At 39.0% G+C, this 13,827-nt stretch overlaps 1 protein-coding gene across 8 annotated transcripts in view; it reads left to right on the plus strand.

The window, feature by feature from the left end:
* KCNH7 (potassium voltage-gated channel subfamily H member 7) overlaps nt 1-13,827 on the plus strand; it is a 224,974-nt gene that overhangs the window by 197,599 nt on the left and 13,548 nt on the right. For all 8 annotated transcript variants that reach the window (XM_065637277.1, XM_065637274.1, XM_065637275.1 and 5 more), the window contains one exon: nt 689-788. In XM_065637277.1, coding sequence (XP_065493349.1) covers nt 689-788 — 100 coding nt within the window. The remainder of the gene's footprint in view (nt 1-688; nt 789-13,827) is intronic.

Genomic DNA, 13,827 nt, shown 5'->3' on the forward strand with positions numbered 1-13,827 from the left:
TGTAAATAAGTAGAAAGAAGAGTTAAATGCATCTCGTATTTATTATGGGGGGGGAGGAGGGAAGAAAGAAAACAAAAAAAGCAAGCTCATCCACCTTCTATAAGATGGATAGAAAAAGACAATATCGTGTTCTCCTATGGAAATAAGTATCTGAATGAAATAAATCTGATAGAGAGGGAGGGTCTAGAAAGATACAATAATGAGGGGTAAAGTGTCTGGTGTTTGTCAGCCTTACGTTTATTGTTGTAAAATGTAACCTTTATAATCTAACTATGATCAGTTACCATATTACTTCTTGCAATAGTATACATTCTCTGTTAGAGGTTATTTAATTTTTTTCATTAATTTCTCTAACATTACTTAAACCACATCTGTGCAATTTTAGGAAGCTGAGAACACAAGAATACATGTTTTTTCCATATGATCTTATAATCTTATTATCTTATTATTATACTTTTGCTCCATCATCATGTGGTGACATTGTTGGTTTTGCTCAACCTGCATAAACTTTTTGATGTTAGCATTGAGCAATACCATTAGCTGGGGATGGAGAGGTTGATGCAGACTGACTTGTGTAATATCGCCTTTCTTAAAGCTTGAACATGATTAATAGTCAATCACCTATTGAAAACTTGCTCTCTTTAGATGGGACTAATCTGTCATTATGTTTCATATTTCATTAATCAAGTCTGACCTTGTAATAAGATCACAAACTACTAATGATACGGATGGAGATAACTGCAAACTAAGAAGACGGAAATTGTCCTTTCAAAGTGAAATAGAGAAAGGTAATTAACTTCATTTCTTACATTAGACAGCACTGCTTCATTATTCATTGGTATTTCACTTGGTAATGCTGGGTACATTAGGGTCCCATGTTAGCTGTTACTAAAGCAGCTCTTGAGAATCCAGCTGAGCAGTAAAAAGTTTGTGCATTGTCCCCTAATGGTTATATACAACTAGAGGATATCAGTTTCACCTTTCTACAAATTCTCACCTATCAGTGCAGAGCTGTTTAAGCACTAAACTACCTTATTGTCCTTGAGATATACCTATATATGTGTAAGTTATCTATTAAAAAATGTCTGTTTTCTGAGACACCATGTTTTAAACTGGTTGGAGAAGCTAGTGTATTGGATTATTTATTAGCAGAGTTGATTTTATTTCCTCAGCAAAGTGCTTTGTTGAACTCGATGCTAGGTAGTGTTTCTCCCTGGATTAAAATATTTTGTTTTCAGGACGCAAGAGATTCCCTGTAGGTTTTGATTCATATGGTAACGTGAAAATGGTTGTCCTGGCAAGAGATCGGGTAACTATTTCTGTGCTTACATTCACCTTAGAGGCTCTTGGGAGTAATCTTAATGAAAGAAAATTCAGTGAAAAATTAAACAATTTCACCACTATTTAGTACTGCAAAATACCAGGAACCGTAGATAGTAGCTGTGGTCAGGCAGCAACAGTCAAGAAGCCATCTAAACTGATACTTGCAGGATTTTTGTTTTTATGTAGGGAAAGCACGGTTCCTTGAACAATACACTTTTATGGTCCAGTGTTTTGTTTGACAAATTACTGTTTCTGGTATGCCTGTCTTTCACACTGCACAATTAAACCCCAATCCTAAATGCAGCATAATACCAATTTTAGAGTTGCAGAGTAGTTTATAACAAATTAGAACACTTTAAGCATCCAGAGCAGGTATAATGCTCAATGAAGGAAGACGTTAATACAGAGTGTGGCTACTCAGAACAAAGACATTGCTGTTCGATCAGAGAAGCATCTTTAGGGCAGGAAGCCAAGACTGACAACAAATCTGTCAGGAAAATGTCCCCATGAAATATTCAATCTGCTCTTCACAAAGAATCTGTTGACAGAGGTGCTTTGCCTGAATAACCTTCACATTTCTTATGAGAAAACATATGCTGCCACCTAGACAAGATGGAAGTGATCTTTTGTGTCATGCCTGCAGCAGAATTACAAACAGGCTTCTCAGGTGTCAATGTGGCATCAAGACCCGTAGGCTTTTATGATTGTTGCCTAGTGGATTACACTCAACATCCTCTTGGAGATATTTATTTGCATTGCTTTTGAAAGAATAAAATTTACCACAGTTTTGTCTTTGGAAAAAAAAAAGTTGCTCCATTGAGGAAGAAAAGAAGAGACAAGACAAGCAACAAGTTTTTTAGTTCTCACAAAGACTGTATAGTATCTGGTAATGTCTGAGTTAGACAGAAGTGTGGTATACTGGAAGTCTATCTGAGGAGAAGATCCAATCGTAAGAGTCCTTTGCCAAGAACTGAGTATACTTTTGGCCATTTGGCTTACTGCCCCTCTCTGGTCCCTGTTCAGATTGTCTATATGTCACCATAGCTGCAGCAGGTACCTCATAGTCATAGACCTTCAATGTCACTTCTGTGGCACATCCTACATCCTGTATGAGGCTGCAGAGTACCACTGGCTTGTAAAGTAATATTCTATTGATTTCAACAATTTAGACATAGGAGAGAGTGGCTTCATGTTTTGATCCAGCATAGTTAATCTATAAGGATATATGTTTGGAGATGATCCTGCAGAGAGCCTCAGAAGAACCAGTGTAGAAAAGACAGAGTTCTTGAACATTTAGCTGGCTGTATGATGACTTTCAACAATCATATTTTGATTTCAGAACTACACTTTTGACAGGATAGAGACATCCAGAATTCTTACTTTTATATTTTGATATTTTACATCTCACTAAATTCTTATTGATTTGTAATAACTGGGGAGTGAGAGAGGTTGCTCATGAAATGTTCTTCTTGATGACGTTCTTTACTTTCAGTTGTTGACCTACCAGCACATTATGCAGCTTGAGATGGTATTGCTTCCATCTTTAGTGTGATCATCAGCAATTTTCTCCCTTTGGAGTGCTAAAAATGGGATTGTGTTATCTCAGCCTTTAGTTCATGCTAGCCTGATTTGGACCTTGTTGCCATGGTAACTCTTCCTGCACAAGTTTTATCAGGGGTTAAACAAAATCAATGCAGCTCTCTGTTACGCATCTGCAGTTAGTACCACTACTTTTCCAATTCCACGCAAGACCTTTTCACTCCACCTATACATATTTCCACCATTTCTTACCTGTGTCATCAAAAATTGATCTTAGCTAGTACATTGGGCTCTGCCATAATGTGGTTTTAAAGAGTAAAAGGCTACTTGCAGGACCAGCTTGTTCTCTGGTTTCTGGAAAGGACTGCAATACCACAAGAAGTCCCCTGCAAAAATTAACACTTACATTACATAGTGGCTTATTCATGCTCTCATCCAAAAGAAACTCATTGCAGGTCTTTCAGAATAATGAATGATACTCCTTGCACAGGTGCAGGTGCAACCTTAGCCAGTTGCCATAGATGCTTGACAGTCAGCCAAGAAGTTCTCTCCATGGCTTCTTAAAATAAGCAATATTCCTGCCTGGCAGTTCCAAACAAAGCTCTTGGCTGGCTTGGGAAGTTAGCCTCCTGCTGAAAACCGAGGGACGAGTTTCTCCATCTGCATTCAGGTGTATCTTTCAGCAGAGCAGAATACAATCCTTTCTTGCCAATTTCTCATTTTCCTCTAGTTCAAGGGAAATACATAGGGTCAAGAAGTGTGTTTTGTTCTGCTAGTTCTGAGTGCAGATCTATTATCCCATGCTGAACAGGACATCACTAGAGATGGTTACATCAATATGAAATCAAAACATACAGGTGAAAAATGCAAAAGTTACAGGCAGAGTGTAAGTTAGCTCACTGAGAGTTCGAAAACTTGAGGCTCTGAAAAGACCTTTCTGGAGTTCAAGCATTATTACTTTTGCTAGCATCTTATTTTTGTTATTGTTGGCTCTAAAACATTAACTTTCTTGGGACTGTTCCAGTGTTCAATTATTCTCATTAAAGATATTCTTTGCATTTAACTTTAACTCATGTAACCCTTATCTGAAAGCTATCAAAATTCTGGACCTGTTCTGGGCACTCACACATAATTTTCTTGAAGCTCTAGAAGCAATCAGTATAAAAATCCTTTCCAAGGAGAAAAGGGATTTGGGGCTAAAACTGGACTTGTTACATAGCCAAATCATAGTCATCCTTTGTTCTTTTGACAGGGCTTAAAATATCTTCTGATCATATCCAGAATACTTAAAATATTGACTAAATAAACCAGCGTGGATATACTAACTGGAAATGTAATGATGACCTCCCCAAAATAAACCCTTATTCCGGATTTTTAGCTGTGATCCAAAAACAATAACATCATCCCAGGGACTCTAGCTGCGAGGATGATAAGAACTCCAATGGAGTTGTATTGCTAAATTAGTAACCAGAGGTTCAGGTGGCTAGTGATACTTAATCTTTAACTTTTGTCAGCTCGACCAGGGAACTCATAACAAGGAATTTTTATTTCCATGGATGTGACTTCAAAAGGCCACAAAAGAAAGTTCTTACAAAATCTTGTTACACAATTATTGCATGCACTTGTCCATGTTCACACAGACTGTAATAGTCAAGTGGTACATAAAATGCATTTTGCAGTGGTTTATTTTTAGCATATTGTTGACTAAGAAAACATGTATAGTACTTAATTTTAATTTGAAGATCTATGCTTCTTGATGAGACTTTTCCAAAACTATCTACTGATCTATTCTCAAAGTAAGCGTAGAAGCCAGAGCTCTAATAGACTTGTAATTGAGTCTTGATTAGTATAGATACCTCAGGTGTGCAGTGCTTGCAGGTACTATCCAGGCTAAGAAGCCAAACCTTATAAACGTAGCTTCATTACACAAGGTATCCAGAGGCCATGGCTGGCAATATAGAAGACAAAGAAATATTTCAGGAACTGATTCTCCTGCCTAAAAGTATGAGGTGAAGCAGTACCAAGAGAATGGGGAAACACGCTCCTGTTCCCACTCTCTCCCATTCTTGCCTACTTCATTTATTTAAACGTTTACTTTATGAATAGATTACTCAACCAGGCACCATGCCGTGTCCCCAGCAAGAAAGCAGTTTAAGAATCTGGACAAAAATTGAAGCTCTTACTTTGCTGTGTTAAACTGTTAGTATTACGCTGATGAAGTTTGCTTGGGCTTAATTAGACGAGAGTTTCTAATATTCAGCCAGAGTGTCAAGTGGTTAAATGACCAGAGAACAACCAATATCTTGGCAGGCAGCATATGGCTTAAAACAAAACCTCATGTCCCCAAAATCTTACCTTCAGCATGAAACCCCTAACAAAAATTGCATGGTCATCAGAGAGCCCAGAGCTGCAGTTTTCCATCTGCTTCTATTATTGTTGTTACTGTGTTACGCCTGTGCCCAAGAGCTACCTTGGGTAGATTTCGCAGAAGAGTCTTGTTTCCAAGTGTTGCTCCTAGAGAGGCTGTTTCCAGAGACCAAATCTGATTGAAATGTTGTATGCAGTGACACATACCCATAGTCATCCTTTAAAAAAAAAAAAATAATAATAATAATAATAATAATAATAATAGTACTACAGTTAAAGCTGAATTCCTTGTAGAAGACAAGAGAATTCCAAGCTTGATAGGAGAACTGCTTTGGCCTTTGTCCTGAATCGATTCTGAGATGCATGTTTAGAATTCTTTGTTTCTGATTTTTTAAGTATAGTATTATTTCCTGAAGTATATATCAATAATTGTCCTTCCATTATTATCTGATTAGCATTAAAGTTGATACAAGGCCAGACAGAGCAAAAAAGTTCAGAGATAAGGCTGTCACTCCATCCCTAACTTTTCTCATTGTACTAAAAATCGCACAAAAGAATAAATGAAGGATTGCATACTCACTTCAACGTTGAAATCCTTGGCTTTTTAAATGTTTCAGATTTAGATATTCAAACCTAGCTCCCTTCTTAGTCCATTCAAAAAAAAAAAAAAAAAAAAAAGGATCATGGATCTTTATAGAAAAGTTACCCAGTCTTTAGTTCAGGATCATGATGGGAGGTTTCAGTATCTTCTGCTGTTCCCTATTTCCAGAATCATCCAAACCTTCATATCTCAGAGATTAAACACTGCAAAGGACACATTACCTTACCAAACTCTCACAAGCAGCACTGAGACAGAACAGTAAATCAAAGAGCTCAGTACAGTTCATTTCCTCCACGATCACTATCCAACCTATTGGAACCTTTCAGCAAAATTGCCAGCACCTGCTATAATGATGGAATTTCACTAGTTTGTATGTTTAGGTTCCCCAGTGAAGACTTAGGAGTTCCCAAAATATGAATGAAATTGAAGTTAAAGGAATATTCTATCATTAAAACTAGCCACAGAAAAATAACAGCTTTAAACCTTTTTACTACTGAGAGGAGAAAATGTTTTAACTTTCATAAATTACCATCAGTAACTTACATTTCCTAGGAACAGGAATCTTCCTGTCTCAGTTTCTAGACAGACCTCGTTGTTCCTTGGTGTTGGTAAAACGCCACACACATTTGACAGTACTTTTTGTAAGTAAGGGATCCTAAAGATAGGTGGGAAATTAGAAGGGAAACATAATGAGTAGAAGTGAGGAAGAAGGAGGAAAACAAATGTGTGCTGAAGAATATAAGGATTTCCTCACCCTACATTTCAGAGGCCATTGCGAGTCTTTGGCATTGTTTCAGATTTTGAGGTCTGACAGGTCTACAGACATCTACTATACCAAGGTGCTGAACAAGGACTTATACAAACCCTTGTGCCTGGTGGAATTTCAGATAAATTCTTTCTACCAGCTTAAGAAATGTCTCAAGAAATGTGTGTGCACCTTTAAGAACTCTTGTCTCTGCCATGTTCTGAAAATGGCCAAGCTTTCATAGAACTGTATCTGTTTCAAAAGATTATTTTTAAGCCAAAAAATCTCTGATGGAAAGAATCTATTTTCACTTCTTCTTTATTTCACCTAAGTTTAGCTGGATATTATGCTGTAGAAGGGCATAACTGTATATGATGTTCATAGAAGGAAAAATTGTACTAATGTAGCCAGTCCTTGTCTTATCATAAAAATCTGGCACTGTTGCTAAATTGAATTATTAATGAATATGTGATAACTTCAGGGTTCATTACATTGCTCTTTTTTATTTCTAAAATTTATAATCCTGTGGTCCTCAAATGTGAAAAAATATCACTGAGTAAGCACTGTGTGCTTTACTACTTTTAATTGTAACTAAAAAGCTGCAAATGTAACTTCCCACTTTTAAAAGTGAATTCTAGTGCAAGTAACCATCAAAATACTATGTGATTATTTAGATTTACAAAAGAATATTAAGTGTATGTGAAAGGCAGAATTTATCTTGTCTCACTGTACTAAGCATTATTACTATATTGTATGTGATATATGAATAGTTTTCCTGTACAGAGACCGTTGCTATACAAACTGCACTGCAGATTTCAACAGTACAGTTTGTTTTCAGAGATTTAGGACCAACTGCTTCTCCTGACCATACCAACTTCTGTTTTTTCAGTTGAAATAATTTGGAAAATATTTAGAAATTAACTTCTCAGGCTATCCGGTAGACATTTTTCACAGCTTTCAGACTACTTTTCTTTTTTCATGCAAACGAAATTTTAATGCATTAAAACCTATCCAAAAAGTAGGTAATTTTTCTAGACATTCTGTTAACTTGAACAGTGCTGTGATCATCAATGACATTTCACGAAGGAGCAAGAAAAATGTCTAGAGATACTAATTTATGCTTTCTTATCTCTTCTAGTTATTAGTTATAAGGAATTTATTATTAAACTTTCCTTAAATTTTTTTGCTTTTTTCTGTACTATTTTGTCCTCAGGGATGTATTGGTAATGTGCAGATGTTGGAGCAAGCTATGCTTTCAGCAGGCACTCAAAAATGTTTATGAAGGCAGCACTTCTCAGTTTCCCCGATCACCAGTCATGACCTGAGATGATCATGACGGCAATAGAAGACTGTCCTGACAACGGACAAATTTCTCTTCAGCTGAAAAATGGTAGAGTGCTTTGTTCAAGTTGTTCATCTTCTGGAATGGGCTTTCAGATGACCTTTCCTGGTATATGTTCCTTGTCAGGACATGACTTGAGGCTGGTTTTGACAAACATCCAGATGTTCATGAAATGCAGCATTAGGACTCTGAGGCTGAGTGTAGGCCAAGTTGATTTTGAGAGATAAGAGCTCAAGCACTAAAATTAGAGATTTGTAAATGTCTTAGTATGTTTAAGTAAATTCAGGGTAATTTACAGTACTTTCTGATGTCTGAGAAGGGTTAAATATCTCTATAGACAAAACCAAAATCAGTTTTCATAGAAATTTTCTGGTAGCAAAGGTGGAGTAGCTCTCCTTTCAAATGTTGCATACAAAATGAAGTCTAGAATTTTTTCTATTGCTTGTCATGCATTTGTAAAGGCTGTGGAGATCACATCTTTCTCCCAATGGAAAATAAATCCACTCAAGTTCCTACTGTTTCCCATAAGACTGTTTGCAAATCAGTAGAGTTTCCTCTCTGAAGAATTTAAATTCACTAAAATTAAGCATTTAATACAACTCATGAATTTAAAAGTCTGTCATTGGATGGTCCTGTATGAACATAATTTTGAAGTAAAAATATTAATTGCAGTTTGGGTTCAGAGACCCAATCCAAAAGACCCAATTCAAAGAAAGGATGGCAACAGGTACAAAAATGTCAGACACTTTGCCCATGGATTTCATTGTTATAATATCTTACTTTATTACTTTATTTTTTTCTTTTCTTCTTAGATATATGAAAAATATGGCAAAAAGGTATACCTTCACCATAGCAACAGTTACATCCTCAATGACCAGAAGCCGAGTTGTTTTTCGTTTTCATGTTCATGGGCAATCAGCTTCCTCCTTTTTGATATTCTTCCATTTCCTAGCCTGTCAGAAGGTACTCAGTTATATTTAGCAATGTACTCCAGACCAGTCACATTCAACTATGAAGCAACCAGCAAGGAAAAACAAATAGGAGCATTTTAATTAGCAGTTTAATAATACTGAAGTCCCTCATTGGCATTCAAGAGAGTAGCCTGCATAAAAATTGAGTAGACTTCTCTGGAAACACCCCTCATTATATATAGGTCATGCTCCACAGTACCAGTAATTTTTGATATCACATAAATATTATGTATCCATTATATTGTTCTTACACCACTAAGTGAAAAGCAGTGATTTCAGAAATTAGGATTACCATTTTCCCTGTCTGATTTTATGCTGCTTCCCATTTATATGTTAGAAAACATGGGCATGGTTTAAACATCAGTGTTCAAACTATGCATCAACAGCTTTTGATTTTTTGATGTCTTTGAGATTTTGCACTTTTTCAACCCTGTTTATGGTATCGTATTTAACACACTATCTGAAATCCTCAGTCACTGACTTTCTATTTCAAATATTTGCTGCCCATGGTGCATGGGTGGAGCACATAAGGCATTTTTCTGCTCTCTGACAAGGTAACTGACATTTTTAGATTAAATAACAGATAAAAAATAGTCAAGATGACTGGCAAATATTTTGTTCATATGTAGGAAAGACAGATTGACCACCACAGGACTATTTGTGAATAATACATAAGAAAGAACTAATAACAGTTGAACCAAAATACTTGCTGGGAATCTGAAGATCTGCAGACCTTGTGAGCAATCAACCATCCCTTCTTCCAAGGCACAGTGCACATTTCTCCTTACCAAGGAACATGTTTGGTGTTGCATAAAATAATATGGTAGGTTTTTTTCAAAGGAAAGGGGAGATGATGGTGGAGTTCAGAATCTCCTGTGGTGGGAGCAGAATACCGAGCAGAATTGCAACCCTGGACTTCAGCAGGGCCGACTTTGGCCTTTTCAAACAGTTGCTGGAGGAAATCCCGTGGGCAAGGCTGCTTGAGGGTAAAGGCGCCCAAGATAGTTGGTTAACTTTCAGGGACTGCTTCTACCAAGCTCAAGACCAGTGCATCCCGACGCGCAGGAAGTCAAGGAAGGGAGCCAGGAGACCTGCGTGGTTAAACAGGGAACTGCTGGGCAAACTCAAGTGGAAGAGGAGGGTTTACAAATCATGGAAGGAGGGGCTGGCCACTTGGGAAGAATATAAGGCTGTTGTCAGAGGATGTAGGGAGGCAACTAGGAAAGCTAAGGCCTCCTTAGAGTTAAACCTGGCGAGAGGGGTCAAGGACAACAGGAAGAGGTTCTTCAAATACATGGCAGATAAAACTAACACCAGAGGCAATGTAGGCCCACTGATGAACGGGGTGGGTGCCCTGGTGACAGAAGATACAGAGAAGGCAGAATTACTGAATGCCTTCTTTGTCTCTGTCTACTCTGCCGGAGGCTGTCCTGAGGAGCCCCGTACCCCTGAGGCCCCAGAGGAAGGCAGGGCAATGGAGGAGTCTGCCTCAGTTGATGAGGACTGGGTTAGGGAGCAATTAAGCAATCTGGACATCCATAAATCCATGGGTCCAGATGGGATGCACCCGAGGGTGCTGAGGGAGCTGGCTGAAGTCATTGCTGGACCGCTCTCCATCATCTTTGCCAAGTCTTGGGAAACGGGAGAGGTGCCTGAGGACTGGAGGAAAGCAAATATCACTCCGGTCTTCAAAAAGGGCAAGAAGGAGGACCCGGGCAACTATAGACCGGTCAGCCTCACCTCCATCCCTGGGAAAGTGATGGAACACCTTATCCTTGGTGCCATCTTAAGACATATCAAGGATAAGAGGGTCATCAGGGACAGTCAACATGGCTTCACCAAGGGGAAGTCGTGTTTGACCAACCTCATAGCCTTTTATGAAGACGTAACAAGGTGGATTGACGATGGCAGAGCAGTGGATGTGGTCTACCTTGACTTCAGCAAAGCATTTGACACCATCTCCCACAGCATCCTCACGGCAAAACTGAGGAAGAGTGGACTGGATGATCGGGTAGTGAGGTGGACTGCAAACTGGCTGAAGGAGAGAAGCCAGAGAGTTGTGATCAATGGGGCGGAGTCTGGTTGGAGGCCTGTATCTAGTGGAGTGCCTCAAGGGTCAGTTCTGGGACCAATACTGTTCAATATATTCATCAATGACTTGGATGAGGGAATTGAGTGTACTATCAGCAAGTTTGCTGATGACACCAAGCTGGGAGGAGTGGCTGACACGCCAGAGGGCTGTGCTGCCATCCAGCGAGATCTGGACAGGCTGGAGAGTTGGGCGGGGAAAAATTTAATGAAATATAACAAGGGGAAATGTAGAGTCTTGCATCTGGGCAGGAACAACCCCAGGTTCCAGTACAGGTTGGGGAATGACCTATTAGAGAGCAGTGTAGGGGAAAGGGACCTGGGGGTCCTCGTGGACAGCAGGATGACCATGAGCCAGCACTGTGCCCTTGTGGCCAAGAAGGCCAATGGCATCCTGGGGTGTATTAGAAGGGGGGTGGTTAGTAGGTCCAGAGAGGTTCTCCTTCCCCTCTACTCTGCCCTGGTGAGACCTCATCTGGAATATTGTGTCCAGTTCTGGGCCCCTCAGTTCAAGAAGGACAGGGAACTGCTGGAGAGAGTCCAGCGCAGGGCCACAAAGATGATTAAGGGAGTGGAGCATCTCCCTTATGAGGAAAGGCTGAGGGAGCTGGGTCTCTTTAGCTTGGAGAAGAGGAGACTGAGGGGTGACCTCATTAATGTTTATAAATATATAAAGGGTGGGTGTCACGAGGATGGAGCTAGGCTCTTCTCGGTGACAACCAACAGTAAGACAAGGGGTAATGGGTCCAAGCTGGAACACAAGAGGTTCCACTTAAATGTGAGAAGAAACTTCTTCTCAGTCAGGGTGACGGAACACTGGAACAGGCTGCCCAGGGGGGTTGTGGATTCTCCTTCTCTGGAGACATTCAAAACCCGCCTGGACGCCTTCCTGTGTAACCTCACCTAAGTTTTCCTGCTCTGGCAGGGGGATTGGACTAGATGATCTTTTGAGGTCCCTTCCAATCCCTAACATTCTGTGATTCTGTGATTCTGTGATATGTCATGTCCGCTGAACAGATTTATAGTTATGCAGATCATGTTAATGATAAGTTTGTGGTTTGGGATATAAAATGCTTTCTCTGGGGGTGAGGAAGTCTTTCACCTCATTTCCTGCACAAAATTGAACTTGTCTAGGCATATTATGGGACTTTTGTTGGGTGGCTGAAGAAGGGATTAAATATTTGCCACCTTCTGGAACACTACGCTGCATAGCTAACCTGATTAAGTATGACAAATTCCAATTAACGAAATTACAGTGATATTAAACAATGCTGCTCCACGTGTAATATGTTACTTACACTTTCACCAATATTGTTTACAGCAAACTAATATGTTAAGAGAAAAATGCCCAGATCATGCAGACTGCCACTATCTGAATAAAGCAAATCTTCAATACTACAGGCTGACTGTGGCACACAAAAGAAACTTCTTTGATCTCTTGTAACCATCCCACCAAGCTGGATTTCATGCCAGTATTTCTGTGAGTCTATGTCATAGCTATACTTCATTGCCCTCATGACAACCCCATTTCTTCCCTTCCTTTGCCAGTGCAAGTGCAAAAAGCGGGACACAAACCTTCTGATAATTACCAGAAGATTTTGGAATTTGCAGACAGCAAATGTCAGAGGACATTGCCTGTAAACTTGGAAGGCATCCAAAACACATAACAGGCTAAAACAAGTCCCAGAAAGACTTAAATGATGTTTGCGCATGTTTGGTAAAGCAGAAATACTCATCTTCTGCAAAACATAGTTTCTAGCAATCAGAATCAGAAAGTCAGACTTGTCTAACTGGAAAAGAAAGGAGGAAGCACGAGGTTGAGGGTTTTTTTTAATGATTACATTTGTTTGGGAAACAGAAGAGAAAGGAGAAGAGAAACCTCTTGAAACATTGAGTCTGTGTGATAGAAAATGAACTTATCCCTACATACACATTCACAGATGGAAACTCTTCTTTTCTGGAAAATTCATTCCAAACCAATGACTGGATTTCCTTACAAAAGGAAGGAGAAATTGGAAAAATTCACACTCTGAATGAAGCGCTACATAGATATTATTTGTAATTTATTTTTACTGAGCTACAAAGGCACAGGGTACAGAGCTTGCACCATGACCAGGTCCCGAAGAGCCAAATAAAAATGCAGTTACCATTTTAATTCTTACTCTAGGTGCAGAGTATCATGGAATTATTCTCCAGGCAGAAGAATGTTTAGCATTAAATAAGAGTCTTTTAAAAGGAAAACAACTTTTGACCCTCTGAATGTAACCAGATGGCTAGCAGATAAAGCAACAGCAGTAAAGCCAAAGATGCATACTTTGAAATAGATCAGCTGATGAACAAATCTTTCCTGATTTCGATAAGCAAGACCTCACATTCAACAGATCTCCACTTTCTTCTAATGCTAGTGAGTTCATTTTATGCAGATAGTTTTTGGAAAAGAATATGTTCTGTTGTTCTGACACAGATGGAGACTAAATGCAGGGATATCGATCGAATTACTCTGGTTTTACAGCAGTGTAATTGTTAGCAGAACCTGGCTTCTTGTTTCTAGATATTTTAGTATTCTATAAATATGACAGATAAGACAGCCTGCTATACTTCATCTGCTATACAACTTTTTTCATCAGAGCCTCAATGACCTCCCCTTAAAATTAGTCCACTGATTGATTTGTATTCCACAGGGTGCTCATTACAGCTACCATTAGTGCACAAAATCCCATGAACATAAAAAATTACCCTAAAAAATGGCAATTTCAAGCTTTCATTAAAATATCTTTTTCACAAGTTGAAGTCAGTCAAGCAGTAAGTAATTAAGGCAATTTACTGTAGTGTGACTGTATGTATTTCACCA

Source organism: Caloenas nicobarica, chromosome 6 (genome assembly GCF_036013445.1).
Source record: "Caloenas nicobarica isolate bCalNic1 chromosome 6, bCalNic1.hap1, whole genome shotgun sequence".
In the NCBI taxonomy this organism is placed as follows: Eukaryota; Metazoa; Chordata; class Aves; order Columbiformes; family Columbidae; genus Caloenas; species Caloenas nicobarica.